Source organism: Eulemur rufifrons, chromosome 8, assembly GCF_041146395.1.
Source record: "Eulemur rufifrons isolate Redbay chromosome 8, OSU_ERuf_1, whole genome shotgun sequence".
Taxonomy (NCBI): Eukaryota; Metazoa; Chordata; class Mammalia; order Primates; family Lemuridae; genus Eulemur; species Eulemur rufifrons.
The window spans coordinates 50,833,517-50,854,338 of NC_090990.1; the positions used below are offsets into that span (position 1 = coordinate 50,833,517).

The 20,822-nt window shown below is 39.0% G+C and overlaps 1 protein-coding gene across 3 annotated transcripts in view; it reads left to right on the forward strand.

Moving 5' to 3' along the window:
• The window catches only part of SGIP1 (SH3GL interacting endocytic adaptor 1), a 187,558-nt gene that overhangs the window by 118,059 nt on the left and 48,677 nt on the right, over nt 1-20,822 (forward strand). Inside the window, exons 12-16 of one of the 3 annotated variants that reach the window (XM_069480112.1) lie at nt 2,056-2,148; nt 4,741-4,815; nt 6,999-7,490; nt 14,418-14,545; nt 15,504-15,841. In XM_069480112.1, coding sequence (XP_069336213.1) covers nt 2,056-2,148; nt 4,741-4,815; nt 6,999-7,490; nt 14,418-14,545; nt 15,504-15,689 — 974 coding nt within the window. In that variant the 3' untranslated portion in view covers nt 15,690-15,841. Of the gene's footprint in view, nt 1-2,055; nt 2,149-4,740; nt 4,816-6,998; nt 7,491-14,417; nt 14,546-15,503; nt 15,842-20,822 lie in introns of those variants that run through there. The other 2 variants (XM_069480111.1, XM_069480113.1) reach the window with 2 other exon arrangements.

A 20,822-nucleotide genomic window follows, 5' to 3' on the forward strand; every position in this document is an offset into this window, starting at 1 on the left:
CCAAAGTACAGTGAATGAAGCAAGATAGAATTTTATTACTGATTCTTGTTAACCGTCTAGAAGTAAACAACACAGGACTGGTGGGGTAGCTCTATTATCTTCAACACGTTACCTTTCTCTCTGGGTCCAAAGGGGCTGTTCATCTCCTACTCAAGAGAAGGGGGGTGAAGAGAAGGCCAATGGAACTCACCGCCAGTTGTCATAAGAGCAAAATCTGGAAGAGACACAAATCACTTCCAACCAAAGCCCACTGGAGAGAATTTGATGCCAAGTGGCCAGCTAAAACTGTTATTATAGAAGAAATGGAGAGTAGATTCTGTGAGATAGCCAGCAGTCAGCCACACCTGAAAATTTTCAATGATTTTGTTAGAAAAATGCACAAAGAACATTCCTAAATACTTCAGCCATTTAAATGTCCATAACTTAGAATCCCTATGTAAAGGTAGCCTTACAATAGGGCTATCAGTTGTCTTATTAACTCACCCATCATCAGTCTCTGTTTTAATGACATAATTATACGATGACTGGAGGTGGGATTTGCAACTATATCTGTCTATTTAAGGAATTCCATAACTATATGGAAACTTTATATAAAAAATAGAAACCATTCTTAAACATCAAGACAGTGTCCCACATTAAATCCATGAAAACAAATGCTGCATCATATCTTTGGAGAATGTTTTCTTTCATTAAAAAAAAAAAAACAGAGCTAAAACCTTCTTTGAGGTTTATGGTGGAGGAGAGGAGATACATACCTGCACTTGTCCATACACTGGCTTGGTTATTCTTTAGATGGTTTCAGCCCTTGAAGTTCTATAAAGTTCCAACATTTGCACTCACTACACTAGCTCTTTGGCCACACTTCCCTTTCTTATCTACTTACCCCTTACTTCTTTAGGTTGATTTTGAAAAGGCCTGGGGAAAATATATATATTTTGGGGTCAGATATGCCTGAGTCAGATCCCAGCTCCTCTATTTTTACCACAGACAAGTTATTTAGCCACCCTAATTTTTGATTTCTTCTCCCACAATGATACTGATATCAACCACATGGTGGTGGTATGTGGATTAAAATATATAATAGCAGCTACTGGGTTTATGATAAATGTTTTATTACATTTTATATGCACTATATTGATATGAATTACCTCCCTTAATCCTCTTTGTAACTCTTTGAGGTTATTATTATTATCTCCACTATGTGCTGAAGGAAGGAAGCTCAGAGAGTTTAAGCGACTTGCCCAAGGACCTACAGGAAGTGCAGAGGTTGGATTCAAATCCACATCCAGCTGACTTCCCAGCCTGGGGTCTACGACATAATGAAGTAGAGCAGTCCTTGCATAGTCCCTGCCACATGACAGGTGCTGAGAAGAGCTAGCTATTTACACTGATACCAGAGCAATTTTTAAAAATCAGAATGAGAAGAGAAAAGAAAGAAGAAATGTTAAGGCCCCAAACCTAATTGCACTGATTACTTTAGATGTCTAAGCACTTGTATGTTTTTCTGGCTCTAATTTCTCTTTATGATGCTGTAAAATGTTTATTTAAAGACCCAGTGGGACCCTTTAAAGATAGAAACCATTGAATAGAACCAAGGCATTTTCAGTTTTAAAGCATATTCAAAGCAGACTTTAAATAAATCCACTTACAACAAAACAAATGTCCACGGGATTAATGCCTGGATTTTCAAATGAGTACCAGAAATGGTGCCAGTCCATGTACCGATACTCAGAATGTCCTTAAGTGACCAACTGGGAAGAAAATTTAGATTCACTTTGAGAGTTTTTATGTAGCTATATGTACAACAGATACCCCTCGCACCCACACTCACACCATACTTCTATTTCTATTCTCTGCATGAAAAAAATGAGGAGCAGCACATTCTTAAATTAATTTTTCAGTACTAAGACAAGAGGGAAATAATTTTGTGAAGCTCAACTTTAAATTGATATTTTAAGTTCTAAAATCCAGCGGGGTGGGGGGTGTGCATTGGTTTTGTGTTTTGTGTGTGTTTTTTTTAACTCACCCTGGGAAATTTTCTTTTTATGTTTCCAGTTCTTTTAGATCAGCCTGAAATATGGGGTTCAGGCCAACCAATTAATCCAAGCATGGAGTCGCCAAAGTTAACAAGACCATTTCCCACTGGAAGTAAGTTATGTGTCTGCTCTGTCTGGAAAAATAAGTGACTCATTTTACTGTCTGTCTGCACAGTGAGATTAGGTAACTCTTAGAAAGTCTACATAAGCAACATTTGAACTCTATAATTTTAAGAAGAGATGTTGTTAAATGGTCCAAGCAGGTTATCAAGGAAAGAAGAAAATAATAAAGTAAAATTGTTAACCTTGAATCACAGTCTCTTCTAACATCCCACATGCCCATTCATTCATTCATTCAATATGTATATGTAAGAGTGAAAAGCAAGTGAGCTAAAGAACCTACTATGTTCCAAGCACTAGGCTATCACACAACACAGAGGTGAACAAGTCAGATATGGTCTCTGCTAGTCCTACAGAACAATTGAGGCTGCACAGGACAGAAAGGACACGTTGAGAGGAAAAAGTGACAACTGGAGAACAAGAGAAATGGGACAATATAGCAAGGAGAAGCTGATACAGGAGATTAGGGTAAATTTATGTCAAAGCAACCATCATCCCTGCTTATTCCAGCATCCCCCAGCCCCGGGAATGAGGTCCTGAAGATCTATGTAGCCCTCCACCTGGGGTGGGTTGGACTGTTTGGTCTGAACGGATTGCTCATTTGGTCAAGCCACCTTTCTTAGGAAGTTATTGAATTCCCTTTTAAGTATACTGCTCATAGCAAGCATGTGTGTGGAAGGCACTCTTTAAAATAACCATGGGAGATTGGATTTCAGAAAAAGGTTGTTTTGGAGGAGGAGGGGGGCACAGAGGGTATTTTTACTCCTTAGTGTTCACACACAGACCAACTAACCCTTTTTTCAGTTCAGCATCCCCAGGGCTCTGCTTCTGAGTGCCTGAAAATTATCATAAGAATTAACCAAGGGGATTCATAATCAAAGGCCAAGAGGTTATTTATTGGGAATATTATTGTTCTAAATCCATGTGATCCAGCCTTTCCAAGGATATTTCCCTCCTTGAACAGGACAGGAAAAACAGCATTATCAAGGACTTTTTTTAAACTTCTGAACTTTGAAAGATGTATTTTGAAGGGATTTAAATCACAGTGGCATGATTTTGAACACTTCTCCCTGCTATTGGGAAATAAAACCAGCAAAAAAGCTCTAACTTCTTTGAAAGGCTTTCTTTACAGACCTGAGCTATTCAAATTATTCCTAGAAAACCCTTCCTAAATGCCAAAAAATGAAAACAAATAAAATGTTTACATAGGTGATGTATTGTTTTAAATCCAACTATTGGTATTACAGAATTGCAAGTTTTATGCACTGTGGCTACACTTAGCACAGTAGAGGCTGTTGTTTAATTGATGTGCCTTGTGTAATTCCACTCCCTTTGTGGTTGCAGCACAAGTGAACTATTTTTAGATTACTAGGCTTTTATATTATTTTATATGTTTTATGATATTTTGTTGATTATGACCTTGATTAACTTTTTGCAGAGATCCTTAATCAAGAGCAGAGCCCTTGGTTGACTCTTAACTTCCATGGAAAAATGTGATCCACTTGAAGTGTAGTTTAAGAACCATATATTCCTAGGCTTTAGGATGAGAGCTGTGAGTCCTGCTTATTGTGTGGCAGAACAGGATGCTGTCTAAAAATCAATAAATAAAATGAGCAGGGGTCAGGGTGAGCAGGGAATGACAGAAAAAGGTTCTTCCTAATGTAGGCAGGTAGAGGCTACTGGCAAGAGCCCTGCAGCTACTACCCACCTGATTCACTCTGCTTTCTGGTTATGACAGGTTGGAACCACATTCAGGTTCTCAACTGAACTTCAGATGGTTTATGAAATTAGTGTGAACTCTTTGAATTTACCAAATAGGGTCAGTGACAAGAAAACATACATTTAAAGAAAGAAGAAGAAATGTACCTATTGAAACACTAATTCCAAACTTTGCCCACAAAGTTTCAAGTCCAGTTCAGAGGGGTGAATCTCTTGGGAGAGACCATAATACTACACTTTATCTATCTCAGGATTTTGTTTGGCTGTAATTTGTACCAAAGGAATCTGTTGTTCTTCAACCCAAGTCACTTTGTTTCTGACTTTCAAAAATTTATCAAAATTTAAGAAATATAATTTTGAGAATCTTTCTTGACTCAATGTAGAAAATAATATCCTGACTAGATTAAAAGCCCCTCACCTGCCCTCTCACCCAACCTGTTATCATTTCCACTATCAAACCCTGGACTGTAACTGTCTGTTAACACAATGTCTATTCAGTCCATCATAAATTCCTTGAGGGCAGAAGTTATTTGTATTCAACCTTATGTCTCTACTTCCTAGCACAGGAAGTGGAACTTAGTTGTTGTCTGAGGTTTGTTGAATAATATTTAAATGAATAAAATGGTGATATTATTGTTATTTACAATAATTTTTGACAAACTCTTATTCTCATAAAATGGAAGAATCCAAATGGGTCCAGCTTCAGTCCTCTGATTTTGAACTTAAAAAAATGTAGGCCATTAATAGCTATTCCATTTCCAATAGCAGGAATATAAATGAAAGCCCAAATCCTGCTTGTCTACAGTGCATTGTGTAACTTAGGAGGAGCATGATCAATAATGCTTGACTTCTCATCTCTTTGTAGCACCTCCACCACTGCCTCCAAAAAATGTACCAGCTACCCCACCCCGAACAGGCTCCCCCTTAACAATTGGACCAGGTAAGCTTTAGTTTTTTCTGTTCCGGGATGATGTAGCCAACAGTGGTCCTGGACCAAAGTCCCCTTGCTGTGCTGGAAACTACAGACTACACTAAGACATTACAGTGTTGGCATTTAGTTTTGCTTCCATTACAATTTATTGTGCAGGCTTATTTTTAAAGCACCACTCCCAGGGTTGCAAAAAATACACAAATAATAATTTGTGGATTAATTTTTCCTCGGTGTAATTTTATTGAATGAGGGCCACATTTACTTGTAAAGTGAAAAGGAAAAGATCTCAATATGAAAAGTCATGTTTAATTAACCATTTACTTCACTGGATCTCTTTATAATGATTTACAAATTAATAGTCTCAAGGCCTAATCTTTATTTTTTCAAGAGCCAATAAAACTTTTGCTAAAACTAAAACTGTCTAGTCTACAAAGGCATTACATGGTTCCCAGGATGTGCAGCCTACTGGTAGTGGGGAATATTTTTTCCAGTGGTCATTTGAGTATTTATTATCCCATGGCAAAGAGATATGTAAAGATTATGAAATATAGCAAGGAATTGCTGCATACCTTTAGAAAGATAATTTCTAAGGCACATCTTTACTTTCTGTTAAAATCAATATTGTGTATTCATATAATTTATGATCTTCCAAGTCTTATTGGACTAGCAAATCAAAAGTAGTAAGAGTTATTTTAGGTGTCTAGGCCCCTAGGATGTGGTTCTTTATCATCTTTGGAATTCTATTGCAGCTTCATGCTTTGCTATTTATGCAGCCTGGTGAGTTTGATAGCTATAGAGTAGGGTATTTATCAACAAAAGTGAAAGCAAGACATAGTCATTTATGAAATTTATATTGACTCAAACCCAATAGAGAGTCATCCAGAGTTTCATAAGTAAAGGTGTTTGCAAGTTCAAGCCATTTCGGTTCCTTGTATTTTCACAAATTATGTTAGATATAAATAAATCTACCAGCGACAAAATTATAAATACTGTGAACTGTGCAAACTGCCACCCCATTTATCTGTAGCCTTGGAACCTTGAAAGTTAATTGCTTTCAAACTGGAAATATGGAAATACTAAGCTGATTCTTATAGCCCAAGGGTTATTTAAAGGTAAAGTGTCTTCTGGTCATGCCTTCCAGTTATTTAGTGACAATTTCTAATGTGAATAACCTCAGCTTAAAATAAACTACAGTTCCTCACATTGCAGTTGTTATCAAGATTTTATGCCAATGAAATAGTAGAAGATAATTTTAGAAGACAGTTTTTATTTTTTTCTCTTAATATTGACATGGATTAAAAAGAATAGCTGATGCTAATGTTTAAGAAAAACAGAGACTTTTCTGTATCATGACTTCAGAGAGATATATATCATAGTTATGCCTATCATGTTAACAGGTTAGACTTGATGAGAAAAGAAATCACAAAGTTTTTTAATAGTTTTCTTCCCTACTAAACAGGTATATATGTAACAGTTCTAATAAGTAGTGAATGCCTCCTCAATAACCTATGTGTGTGTTGAATGTGGGGTGTATATGTGTGTGTCTATAAATATCTGTGTGGAGATATCCCCCTAAATAATCTTTGTGCTGTGTTTCTGATGTATTTAAGGTAGAGAATATATAGCTGAATATAATATCACTTTTTAAAACTAACAGATATTATAATTAGCTTCACCAAACATTTTCATTTAATATACTAGTGTAGACAATCTTTATAAAATATTAGGGTGATTTTCAGCTATCAATTCTTTTTATATTATGTGTATTTTAGTAGGCCAGATTTTCAGAAGTGACTTCTCTTTTGGAATTTGCGATTTTTGCAAAATACGTAGTTCTCTGAGACCCTAACACTGCCTTCTCAAAATGATCACGCTTTGTGCGCTTGTGAGCAGCCTTTGAGAACAGTATCATGCTCAGCCCTTTCAATGCTGATGAAAGTAGCTAACTGTGGTCAGCTTGTAAAAGAGAAAATAATAGCATAAAAAATGACGCTTGCATTATGGAGGTGGGGAACCCTCCCCTCACCTCCAACTCCTAATCCAATACAGATAGTTTTATCCCGTGGATTATGCCCACGGCGGCACCTCACAAGGCTGTGTAGCTACCAGGCTTTGCTTCCCCCCTCCCACCCCACCCCCATACAAATAATATTTTAAAAGTCAAAGTTTAAAATCAACTACTCTAACCACAGGAAATGACCAGTCAGCCACAGAGGTCAAAATTGAAAAACTACCATCCATCAATGACTTGGACAGCATTTTTGGCCCCGTGTTGTCCCCCAAGTCTGTCGCTGTTAATGCTGAAGAAAAGTGGGTCCATTTTTCTGATACGTCCCCGGAACATGTTACTCCAGAGTTGACTCCAAGGGAAAAGATGGTGTCCCCACCAGCTGCATCAGACAACCCAGCTGGCTCCCCAGCTCCAGGCCCTCCCGGGCCCCCGGGTCCCCCAGGGCCCCCTGGGCCTCCTCGCAATGTACCATCGCCGCTAAATTTAGAAGAAGTCCAGAAGAAAGTCGCTGAGCAGACCTTCATTAAAGATGATTACTTAGAAACAATCTCATCTCCCAAAGATTTTGGGTTGGGACAGAGAGCAACTCCACCTCCCCCACCACCACCCACCTACAGGACTGTGGTCTCGTCCCCCGGACCTGGCTCGGGCAGTGGTACGGGGACCGCCAGTGGTACGTCTTTCTGTTTGATTGTGCTTCGTGTGATGGGGAATGGCCGTGGCTGCTGCAGTGTGAGCAACGCCCTCCTCCTGCCTGGCACTGGCTTTAGAGCTTCAGCCGTCCTCCTTCGGTCTGGGTGTCCCGTGGGCCTCGGCATGTCCTCGTCCATCGAATGCTCGCAGTCATGGTCTGAGTCTGTGGGTGTGTCCTGCCTTGCACTCCCAGCCCTTGCGAGTGCCCTGCCCTCCATCCTGTAGTTAGAAAGCGTAGATTTCTTAAAGCTGTGATGTTTGGAATTCAGGAAAGTTCTAGAAAGACACATTTCACAGTGAGTGAGTTTCATGCTAAATGTCTGATTTTCTTTTCAGATGCTTCCACGAGAACCCTAGATTTTATGGGCAATGGTGGGAGAGGGGTTCCTTTTTTATGTTTTTTTTTTTTTTCACTTTTCTTGTTCTTTTTCCTTTTTTTTTTTTTTTTTTTAGTTGGGGAGGATGGTGTTAACCCCTCTATTTCTTTACCAAAAAAAAAAAAAAAAGATGTTAAGGTTTGAAAAGGAGATTTTAGGGAACAGAAAAAAAGGGGTGACATTTGACATTGCCTTCCCAATCTAATCAAGCTATCACTGAAGACAAACTCGTTCTCTGAGCTCACCCTCCAACGTGCTCATTAGGCTATGAGGTTAACTCTAAGTATGGTGACAGGTGATGGAAAAATCTACCAGAAATGTACCATTTTGGTCTCTCTATGCCAGTTCTGATATTGAATTTGATTTTTTTTCCTTATTTGAAGCTTCATTTTGTGTTTTCTAATTATGAAACGGTGGTAACAGCTGCCATGTACATTAAAGAAATATCAAGATTCTCCAAGTGTATCTTCTTCCATATCATTTATTCCACTGTTGCCCAAATTTGTCTGGCAAGATCCTCGAGCAGCTTCCCTCCTTTGCATGTGGGTTCAGTTTAGGTACCTTCCAGGGAGTGCCATGTGTTATTTTTCATTTACTTTGAAAGAGGCAACCAAGTGTAAGGTACTTAGATTTAAAAAGAGACAGAAATTCTAATACTCACTCATCACTGCTGCCTCTTTCAATGGAGTGCTTTCAGTGCTTGCTCTGTGTTTGCAGATGCCCCGTGCTTTTAAGTTAGAGCATCCAAGGTATTCAAGGAGAGGGCTGGGAATTCACCTGGACTGCACACAACACTGATGTTTTATATCATTAGGTGTGCCCCCGGCCCTCCTCTCCCAAAAAAAGGAAGACTATTTAATACTCAAGTAAGTTTGGGAAACATTGCATTAAATAAAATTAGCAAGTGTCTTTACCATAGGACCTTTGGGAGTCTTTATTTTGCCAATAATAACTATAGTTTCTTGTCCTGGGCACCATGCTAAGTGCTTTATGAATGCTATTTCATCCTCACAACAATCCTGTGGGGTAGATACTGTTATTTTCTTCATTTTATAGATGAAAAAACTGAGGTTCACAGATGTCAAGTGATTTGCCCAAGTTTACAAGCTAGAGATAATAGACTTGGCATTCATACTCAAGTCTGTCTGATCCTGAGCCTATGTCCTTAACCACCGTGCTCTCCAGATACTTTTGTAAGGTTTAGTCACAAAGTATTCCAAACTTATTTCACCACTGGTACCCACCAATGCTGCATAGTGTCATAAACAAGATCACCAAAAGTCTTGTCTCAACATGTACTCCTCTGTGCTCCCCTCTCTAACTCTAGAGGGAGCACCCATCTCCATCCCTCTATTGCTCTTCGGGGTGCTTTTGAGGATACAAAGCTCCTTGCTTATCTGTAAAGATAATAAAGAGCCCTGTGTAAAGCCTTCAGACTGCAAAACCTAGTTGTCCTTTGTAGAAGATGGGTGTGCCTCTGTTGTTCTCTGCAGGCCTCTCCTGGGCCAGGTCTCAGTCTTTTGAAAGGACATTTCAGGGAATACCCACCTCCCTCCAGGGATGGGCTAGGGTGCACTCCTCAAAGTGAACACCGTTAGCCAGGGGTGGGGAGGAAAGGTGGTTCTGGTGTTCATCTGTGCTTCACCTTTCACCTTTCCTAGGGCTCTGGGAGATGTTTGTTTAATTGAATTGACCACGGATCTAATGTGGAAGAAAGGAGCTTTGGTTTTTTAATCTGGAATCTTTTGAGAGTTTTGCTATTATTTTAATGTTTAGCTTCTGTACCCTTATTTGAAATTATTTTAAAATGTTACCAGTAAAGACTATTGATTCTTAATAATTGAGCTGGAAAAAGCTATACTTTGCTGGTATTAAAGGATTGGATTTCTAAGTGGAAGATTGAACTGGGCCACTGAAGCCCATGAATAAATAAAACTTTGTACCATGATCTCTTTAATTAAGTCCAAGTTTATTTTCTGCTTAATCTTTTATTGATGGAATATACACAAAACTGTCAGAAATGTAAATTTTGTATGAAACAATAGGATACGGTCTCATGTTTTAAAGATTAGAAACTCTTCTTTGTATCTGCTTTTTATAACACTCAGGCTGATGGAACTAACTTTTCCTATTTAATTGGATACCATTATGCTTACTTTAAAATTTCATTCACAGCAAGGTGACTGCCACTGACCAAGCGTAGGCAGTACCTACAGCCTTGTGAATCAAGAGTTACCTGCTATTGAAAAACAGTTGGACGTTAAGAATTTGCTCCAAGAATTTTAATTTCCTTATGGCAAAAAGTTATAAATACCCCATTTAGCCAGAACAATGCTTTATTGGAATGCAGACCCTAATTCTTGACAAAGGCTATTTCTTCTCCCATGTGGATTGTATGCCAGGGGACAGGAGGGAAAAGGAATTTTATTGGCCTGCAGCAAGTTTGGAGGCCAGAGAAAGAGAAGAGTAAGTAAAGAGAGAATGTGGAGTGCAACATTTTTTAACATAGGAAACTAATGCAATATTAAAAGGTGTTTTACTCAAACACACACACATCCATAAACAAATGAGTTTAAGCTACCAGGGGTTGAATTAACCAAATATATTTCTTAACTACAAGTCTTTTAGAGCAGCAATGCCCAGTACAGGAGTCACTGGCCCCATGTGGTTATTTTAATTTTAATTGTAATAACTTAAAATTAATGTAAAAATCAGTTCCTTAGATACAGTAGCCACAATTCAAGTGCTCCATGGCCACATGTGGCTAGTGGCTATCTCATTAGACAATGCTGCTGTAGAACATTTTCATCATTGCAGAAAGCTCTATTAGACAGTACCTTTTTAAGGCTTTTAATGTGTTGGTCATAAAAAAAAAACATAGTATATAACCATTTACATACATATTTAGTACTTTTTTCAAAGAAATGGTATAACTGTGTTTTAAGAAACACAATTGGGGAAAGGTTGTTTAGGTCTTCACATATCTCAAAGTGCATATATTTTAATTCATTTGATTCTCCTAGCAGCATCATGATATTATTAGCCTCATTTTGCACCCAAGGAAACTGAAGCTCAAAGAGGTAACTTGGCCATGGTCACAAAGTTAATAAGTAGCAGAGCCAGGATCTGGCCCCAGATCTGTTGGATTCCGAGGCCTGTGCTTTGCCACCTCCCCAGCCACCTTCACTGCCACCTCCCCTCCCCGCCCAACACGTAAAGAGAGATGCAAGTTGAGGCTGTAGATATGTGGTCAGGAGTGACCAAAGAAACTATAATGAAATATAATGAAACCGCAGGTTAAGAACAGCAAATGGATTGAGAGCATGTCAACAGTTGCCAACCTTTTTTAACTCACAAAACCTAAAGTACATGTGATTTTTAAAGTTTAATCTTCAACAGTGGTGTTGTCCAATTTATGTTCCAGCATTGTTTTTGCAAATAAACACTGCTTGAGGGGGAATGAAAGCATAATTGAAAATCGAAGGGTGAAGATAAAGATGTACAAATAATAACCATCTACACTCTTAAATCATGAAACAATTGGGTAATCTCACAAAAGCGTGTGAAGCCTTAGTTCAGTTGTGAAATACCCCTCAGGCCCTGAGTCTCCTCTGCTGAGCCTCAGGGTTCTGTCAAGCAGGGTTTTAAGCGAAATGTCCTTTTGCTTCTTACGTGCTCTCGGTGTCTTTCTAACTGCACAACAAATCAATTACTCAATTTAGTAAAGAAACATTTATTTAAACAGGGTCTGTAAAGGAACCAGAAAACAACCTTTCAATTAAACAATTAACATTTTTTCTTTACTTTTTAGTTGTATGTATATCAAAAGATTTATCGTCAACAAAGGTCTTTATCATCAACATCTCTTGCCTTCTATTTGTGTAGCATTCTACATACTAAACACTTTCATAAGCATTTTCAATTTAGATTGTTTCAACTACCTTGTAAGGTAGAAACAATGTCTCATTTTTTCAAACAAGGCAGCTGAGGCTCAGAGAGAGGTTAAGCTCTCACAGCAAGAAGAGGCGAGCAGGGCCAGAACTCAGATCCTCTGCCGGTGTGTTTGTGCTTTTCAATATTCCACGCCACTCTGATAACAACCCCTTAGCACTTTCCCAAGAATGACTGAAAGGGGTTTTTAAAATTTCTTTTCTGGAACATATAGGGAAAGGATAAACAGCTGGCCTTTTCCTGAAATTGATTCAGAAGACTATTTCTTGAAAACAGATCTATGGATAGATACTTTGGACCATTCTTATGGCCAGCTTTTCCCAAAGCTAAATAAAACACCCCCACCCCACCAAAAAAAGCTTCATGAAACTTCTTAAGACTTTGCTGCTCAAAGACTTATTTCCCATCTCTATGCTGTTACTTCTATCTTCCGAAAACATCCTGGCTGTAAATCTACTAACATAATATTTAAAAGAAAACTTTGTAGTGGAGCCTGTCAAAATATATCCTTTTTTTTAAAGAGAAGATTAGCGGCCGGGCGCGGTGGCTCACGCCTGTAATCCTAGCACTCTGGGAGGCCGAGGCGGGTGGATCGCTCAAGGTCAGGAGTTCGAGACCAGCCTGAGCAAGAGCGAGACCCCGTCTCTACTAAAAATAGAAAGAAATTATATGGACAACTAAAAATATATATATAGAAAAAAATTAGCCGGGCATAGTGGCGCATGCCTGTAGCCCCAGCTACTCGGGAGGCTGAGGCAGTAGGATTGCTTAAGCCCAGGAGTTTGAGGTTGCTGTGAGCTAGGCTGACGCCACAGCACTCACTCTAGCCTGGGCAACAAAGTGACACTCTGTCTCAAAAAAAAAAAAAAAAAAAAAAAAAAAGATTAGCCAAAAACTTAAAAACATTTATATTTAGAGAGATGTGTGCAAGCCAACCATGGAAGAGTAAGAACAGACTGTAAGCAAAATGTGGGACTCCATACCACAGTCCATCTAAAGCTACAAGAGACTATATTTAGAAGCCTGGACTTTGGAGGTATACACACAATTTGAGCTATATGACCTTGGACAAGTTACTGAATATCTCTGGGTTTCTGTTTCTATTGAGATCCTAATAATACTGACCTCAAAACCTTATCATGGGGATAAGATAATACATGTAAAGTACCTAGCATAGACCCTGACCCAGTAAAATAAAAAGTAAGAATACAGTAAAGTAGGAATATGGTAGGTGGACTCCCCACGGTAGAGGAGGGGGTGGAGGTAGAGAGAGGGGGGATAATGAGTAGGGGGTTTCACGCTAATGTGATTACACGTAGAACAAACAGCGCAGAGCAACACACTCAGGATTTCAGATTGTTTAAACAAAAGGATCCAGGACTACCCCCAGAGATTCTCCTAAAACAGAGCAGATTTCTGAGATGGTAGGTTTTGCTGCTCAACTTCAAAGCTCTTTGAGAACCTGAAAATCTGGAGACTGAGATGCTGGTCTAGGACTCTCCAGAGATGACGGTTCTGTGGTGTGTTGGGGACAGGCAGCAAGAGGGTGGCAGGGATGGGGGTAGAGTATGGGTCTTTCCCTGGGGCAAGATTGCTTAGAATTTGGGGGGGATAATTAGATACCAGTGTCTCTATACAAAGTGACAAAACCTCAGGAGTAATTGGAACTTTTCTGAACAAGAACTGTTCGAATATCGATTTGACTTTCTTGAGGTTTTTAGCCAAGTATTTTTCCCACGTATTCCAGACGTATGACTGAAGACGGGCAGACCCCTGAGTCCAGAGACCCCACTGGTGTGCTGACCGGTGTGCATGCCAGCCTCTGTGTGTCTTCTGTGTTTCATATGCTTGTCATTGACAGCCAGAAAAGTAAATCCAAGAGACTATTTCAAAAAGCATCACAAAAATCATCATGGGCAAACTCTAGGTTGACAGATTCCTATGGAGCCTCCTTCACAAAATAAAATCTTCTAAGTTCTTTTCAGTGTGTTTCTGTTACTAAGATTTTAAAAACAATAAAGAGTGTCCCTGTTGAAAAGGGGCAATAAAATAAAAAAAGATTTTAAATACAAACTACTCATGCGACATCTAATTTACTTTTGTATATTTTGTCCTTTGCTTACCCTCAAGTGTTTGGGTATATTGATAAAGTTAGCGCTCATATTTTCATCTTGCACATAAAAAAATTCTAAATACATGAAAAAAAGCCAGAGAAATTATCATAAGTTTAGTGTGTATACGATCAAAATGAAAAGTATCTACCACCCAGCTAAGAGTCTTAAGGATTTACCCTCTGTCACAGAGTAATAAAAGAATAATAAAAGGATTTACCTTTCATTGGGTGTCACATGACAACAAAAGGCAATAAGCTTCAGCTTCTGCCATCAACCATAGTTCAACTGAATGATTTTTTTTCTTTATTGAAAAACAAAAGAAAAAAAAATGCGCTGCAGTGTTTAGTATAGTAACTTCCCAGATGAAAAAAAAAAAAAAAATGTCTGGAACTGGGATTGTACCATGTTGACAGTGCTTTGGCCACGTGGGTTTCAAGCCATTTTTAATACCAGCTTGTTTTTCAGGTGCATCATCCCCTGCTCGACCAGCCACTCCTTTGGTCCCTTGCAGCAGTACCACTCCACCTCCTCCTCCTCCCCGGCCTCCGTCTCGGCCAAAGCTACCTCCAGGAAAGCCTGGAGTCGGAGATGTGGTATGTTCCCCTCTGCCCTGACTTGCCCAGTAACAGATGGTGAGAGTGACCAACAGAAGCTCAAAATGTCTTCTCAAAGGACATCTCAACTTCAGGTCTAAGCATTTAGAGCACCTGTGCAAGCAACCCTTACAGGTGGCATCTGAAAGACAGTCACTGCAGGACGTTTCAGCCCTCCTCAAACCTCCACCATCTTTCAAGTCAAGGTCTGAAATGATAGGAATAGGACAGTTGGGCCCTCAACTCTGCTACAGTGGGTTGGATGCAAATGAAGATAGTAATGTTCAATTGTTTTAAATTCTTTAGAAAGAATGTCTCACAATAATTATCTGATTTTAGAAAACTCCAAAGGAGGGCAAGTCCTGGTTCCTGTCCCCAGAATACAGATAAGCTACTGGTGGTAGACACACTATAACGAGGAGAGTGATGATATGATGGATTTTTTGCAGAAGTCCCTTGCGTTGTGCTTTAATGCTGAGAGGTGGAAAACCTTCTGTGTGAATAGTTAAGAGACTTGTGGTGGAGGTAAATTTCTTCAGCATTTGCACACAGAAATCCCAGACTGACGCTGGCCATAATATTTGGCTTGGCTAGCACAGTACAGTATTTTGTATTTCAGTATCTTTAGATGGGTATGAGCTCTCACATGGTGTTACCTGCTTAGTCCCTGAAGGCATGTAAGTTCACAGTCCCGAAAGGGACCCGCTGGCCATGTCACAGATCCCAGCTTTTCAAAGCCTAATGTACTTAGTGAGTTTAGCATGTTATTTACAGTTTCTCCAGCTTCATTCCATAAGCTCCTGTATAGATATAATCAATTTCCATGTAAAAATGTTGTCATCTGTTCCACTTTAAGAACCTGAATTGTCATATCCAGGGCTGGGAGACATTAAAAATATGGAACAAAAATACTGCAACCTGTGTATCTAACTCTTCATCTCTTTTCTTCTTCCTACAGTCCAGACCTTTTAGCCCTCCCATTCATTCTTCCAGCCCTCCTCCGATAGCACCCTTAGCCCGGGCTGAGAGCACTTCTTCAATATCGTCAACCAATTCCTTGAGTGCAGCCACCACTCCCACAGTTGGTAAACGTTATCTCCTCTCTTTTAATCCATTTGTAGTTTTGACTGGCTATTTCTTATGATCTGAAATCCCCAGGGCCCTATGTTTCTGGTTGAAATTGTTTTGTTGTGTGTTTTGCTATCACCTGACTCTTCTTTTAAAACCACCTTCTCAGCAAAGGAGGCCAAGTGCTTTACCAAAGCAAAGAAACAAATAAAAGAACGTTAACACCTGTGTTTTGCAGGAATTTTCTTATGCTATTCCATAAAAAGCTATTCAAAAAAGTAAAAAAGGAATCACTAAGGAAGGTCTTATATTGTAGATCTTATTTCTTATAATAAAAAGAATCTCCTTTGAGGGAAAATGTGTATTTAAATCCCAACGGTGTACCACATCAGAAATCACAAAATTAAGAACTTTTATTTTCTTGAAGCTTTCATTGCTTTATCATTTCTGGTTGTCCTTCTGTTGACAAATGTTATACACGTTGGCATTGTGGGACTTGAGCAAACTTTTTGACATTTTTTTCTAGTGCTTTTCAGTGATGTGTGGTCCATTTTCCCAGAGAAATAAGTCATTGCTGGCATTTTCAGTAAATGCCTTTGTGCCTCTTTCCCTATGCTGTGATGAAAGTGAAGAGTTGCGAATGGCTGCCCAGCTGGTTGGTTTTCCCAGGTTTAAATGCCTCATCTTGCCTGGAGCGGCTTCCCTCTTGCCAAGGCTGGTCTCTCTCTTCTCCTACCTCCCCTGGGCTCCTGCTGCCTCTCTCACTTTTGCATGCTGTCTCTGACCTCCGGCTCTCCCATTCCATTTTTCCCATGTGGCCCCCACTCCCCACTGTCCTCCTTTATCTGAATGCCCCTCCAATTCTTCCATATGATGAACCAGCTGACCCAGCCCGCATTGTTTGGGAGAACCATTAGCCAAAGCTAAATAAATTCTGCTGCTACTCACAGAAGAGCAAACAGCGGAGTTGCCCATGTGAGAAGTAGCTTGATCAAAGCCTTAAGTTCTTCTGGAAAAGAATTGCCTATTTTCCCAGAGTGCCTCTTAAGGCCCTCAAAGGGAATTTCAACTATATCACGTGCTCTATATTTTTAATCAGACCATCCCAACAAGAACCCTTCAAATTTGGTAAAAATATAGCCAGTTACCCAGTTTCATGTGATTTATTAACAGACATATTTAACATTATTTATATAGTCACATTTATTCTCATCAATTGAGGCAATTTGGTATTTCCTATCTCTCCCACTGTCTGTTAGTTCATGTCTCTCTCATTTTTTTGCTTGTTTGTTTTTTCTGTAACATTTATATTTTACCTCCATCTCTTTAATACACTTTGATTGCTACAGCCATCCCCCCCCACTCTGTTTTATTTGTTTTCTCAAGATTGTTTGTTTCACACACTCCATGTGGTTTCCCTTGTTGATCAGAGAGGAAAGCAAGAGTGAATTGTCACTCAAGAAGTGGACCCTAAGTGACTTCAGATGAGCCATATAACATGTTCTTTCAACTCACTATAATTCATAGAGAAAATTGCACACGCAGGGAATTTAAACTATGTCCATGTTTTGTACAACGTGTTTCTGTACTCCCTGCTGTACAAATCTCAAATCCTGGCCAGCAACTTTGATTCTTAACACATCTAGTATATGTTCTTTCAAGATGAACCACAGAGGGCTTAAAACAAAAATAGCCACATAAGAAGATAGTCACACTGCTCCATGGCTGAGGAGCATACTGATTTAATCTGTTTGGTTCTGCTCTTTTTACTTGGTTTTCATCTTCCTGCTGAATTCCTCACTCTCCTGTTCTGTATTTCCTCCTGCTGCGGGTCGCCTGACAGCCACTTTTCTGTGAAGTAAATACACTGTCAAATGACTGTCCAGCAGCTTCTTGCGTGTTACTGCCCCTCCACTGCTGGAGCGGACGCGCTTCGTCTGTTCAACCCCAGGGAGCCTACTCAGGACTGCTGTGGAGTGTCAACTTACTGTAGTCAAATGCCTTGGGGGAGGCAGAGAATTTCAGCAGCAAACTCCTTGAAGTTTATGTCTCTACGTTTCCCTCCCACTGCCATTATACTTTTTTGACGTTTCCTGTGGCACTTGAGCTGGAATTGGGACATGTATAATGGGAACCAATGAACCAAGTTTATCCAAATTCAAGAACTAAATTTTTAAGAGCAAGTCTAAACTTTCTGCACAGCAATTCATATAACAAAATGCCCCTAAAGGACTTTGGTGTGAAATCTTTCCTGAGAGCTGTGATTATAAAGTAGTAAATCTGATGCTACAGCTGATAGGACAATTTTCTGTGTATTGTCACACTCAAATAATGAAGAGCTCCTACACAACTGAATTTTATTGAATTTAAGACGTCCTTGATTTAAAAATGCTCCATTATTTTATGTATGAGTAAGAAAGGGGGGAAAGGTGCCAATTGAGCTAAGATGAAATACTTTCTTATCACAGTAATTATTAATATAAGACCCATCCCAATTTCAGACAGGATAGAATGTGGAAAAGTGCACATTTTAGAATCAATGAAATACAGTAAACTCTTTTTGCACTAGAAGAATCCCACAGGACCTATATTATATGACTTGAGAGAAACTCCTAATATTATGGAGATGAGGAAAATGTTTAAAGTTATGCTATTATAAGAAACAAACTCCTCAACATTTTTGTTACTTGTTTTTTTATTTCTATGGGTGATAGTAGTTTTTTTTAAATGTTTGCAAAAATCTTCCATAGAACCCACTACAAAAAGACCACCATAAAAACAATTTTTCTTCACTGTTAATTATATTCCTTCCCTGCTAATTATGCATTTTAAATCGCATCTTTAACAACCCAGGGATCTGTAATGAATGAAAAGTAATCATTTATGGGCACCAAAGGATGCATCAGATAGGTTTTGATGCTATGTTTCTTTTGTTTCAAAACTTTGAGTAAAAATTATTTGTATTCAGTAGTGGAACAATAGCATCTAAAACATAAAATATGTCCTCTAACCCTTTTTCTCTCCAAGCTGTATTGCAATTCTAAGTTGTGCAGGCTTTCTAAAGCATATCTGTATTAGTACTAATTATGCTGCACAAAAAGGCCTTCGGAGGTGGATATTCCAGATCCCAAGAAAAATTCCCACATTTTATTTTAGTCTCTTTTTCCCCCGTTATGCTATTTTATTGGAAAGGCCTGTCTCCAGTACTCCCATAGATGTTATAGGAGTTGCCTTAACTTACTCTGGGCACCGAAAAAGCCACCTGTATAATAAAAACTGTAATTCACAGGTTATATCCTACAACCTTAAGAACTAACCCCCCAAAAGTAGTTTCCCTGCCTTACTCCCTAAGGAGGCAAGCTAATTTTCTATTTTCCAAAGAACATTACTGTTTATGAAATAGTTTTATACCCTCATCAATTTCCTTATATTCTCTATATTGTAGATAGGATTCTTCCTTACTGGTCTTTGTACAGATTGTATTCAATTTTCTATCGAAAATTGTTGTAATATATTACCCTAAAGACCTGTGACATTGAGTACCTTTATTTTTAATCACATGGAGTAAAAATCCCAATGACTTGCATTTGTTAGTTGGTGAGAAGTGAGACCTTGTAAAGAGCTGAAACAGCTGAAGTCCAGAACCTCAATTCACAATGTTGTGACCAATTTACAAAGACATTTAGCCACAGCTGGATACCATGGCGAAAGATGAAATTACAATAACGCTGTTCAAAATGAGCAGTCCATAGCTATCAAAGGCAGGTGCAAGGCAAATTGACTTTGGATATTGATGTGGCTGAAATGGGATAGTTCATGCTGGGACCTTGGATTTATACTGTTGCTTTTTTATGGTCACATTAAAAGCATCTTTTTTTCCCCATGGGAGGAAGGTGCATGCTGGGGGATCCCATTGAACTCCCAGGGCTCTGTCAGGAGTTCTTGTTGATGGACATATTTCTGGCCACTTGAGAATTGTGTTGAAGTGAAATACACTCACATAAGTCAATTATTAATGACAGTGGCTTTAGCAACTCCTGAGAAGGTGGAGCATGACTTCTTCCCTGGAGCTGACTTCGGCCAAATTCACAGATGCCAAAAACCTGGTGTTTTTTAAAATTTTAATTTCTTCTCATAGAATCATCATAAAATAAGTACATCTCTTTTTTATATCCTTCATAACTCCAGTGTCTTTAAGTTTTGTTTCCTTTTTCCATTACAATCATTTCTGTGTTTCAATCGGTAAAGTGTGCTGCTCGATTTCGTTTGGGATTTGTATTTGTGTTTTTGTTTTCCATTCGTTTATGTTTCTTTGGTTCGTAGTGTCAGAAGATGATGTTTTTTATGACAAACTGCCCTCGTTTGAAAGGCGCTGTGAAACGCCTGCAGGTATGGTGCTAGCCGAGTGATCTCTAGATACCTAGATTTCAAAAATCCAAGCCATTATCCATCTGAATGCTGTAAACTCCATGGACATGCTCCTCACCTCATGAGTGAACAGTGCCTCTCAGATGCACCCTGTGTATTTACTGTTCATCGTGGAACTCATGCCTCTGAAATATTTTAAGTGAATATATTAAAAAGCAGCAGGTTGCATGACAGTTTCTCAGTGACAAGGTTCAAAAAAGGTGAGATGCTATTATTGCTTTGTGAATTTACAAAGTAAGGAATAATTTAACTGCTCAGAATTACATGTCTGGTCACTGCTTTTTAATTTCAAAAATAGTAGGGCACCATTAGTAATCTTGTTTTCTCTTTGGTACATAGGTACAGGGTGTTTTGTGTCTGAATATCTAAGGTATTTCCAGGGGAGGGGACGGAAGATATAGGACATCTTCCGTGACCTTTAAATTGATATGCAATGCTGTTGTCATTTAAAACCTAAGCTAGTGTTTTGTACAACCTATAACTTTGAGTTGATCTTTTTGGAAACATAGAAGGAGATGACATTGAAGATGAAATGGATACAGCAATTGCTGAATGACAGTTTGCCCAAATTAGTGCAGTTAAAATATGCTGACGCCCCTGCATGGCCAGGAAGACTTCTGCTCCATGCACACAAGCACCAAGTATCAAGCTACCAGCAACATGTACCCATTCCTTTAGGCCTCCATAGCTTTGCTTTCGCTTTCTGTTTCCTGAACTAAAAATAAAATAAAACAAAACATAGATTGCCAGCCTTCCCTTTTTCCCCCTGCACGCTAGTGGC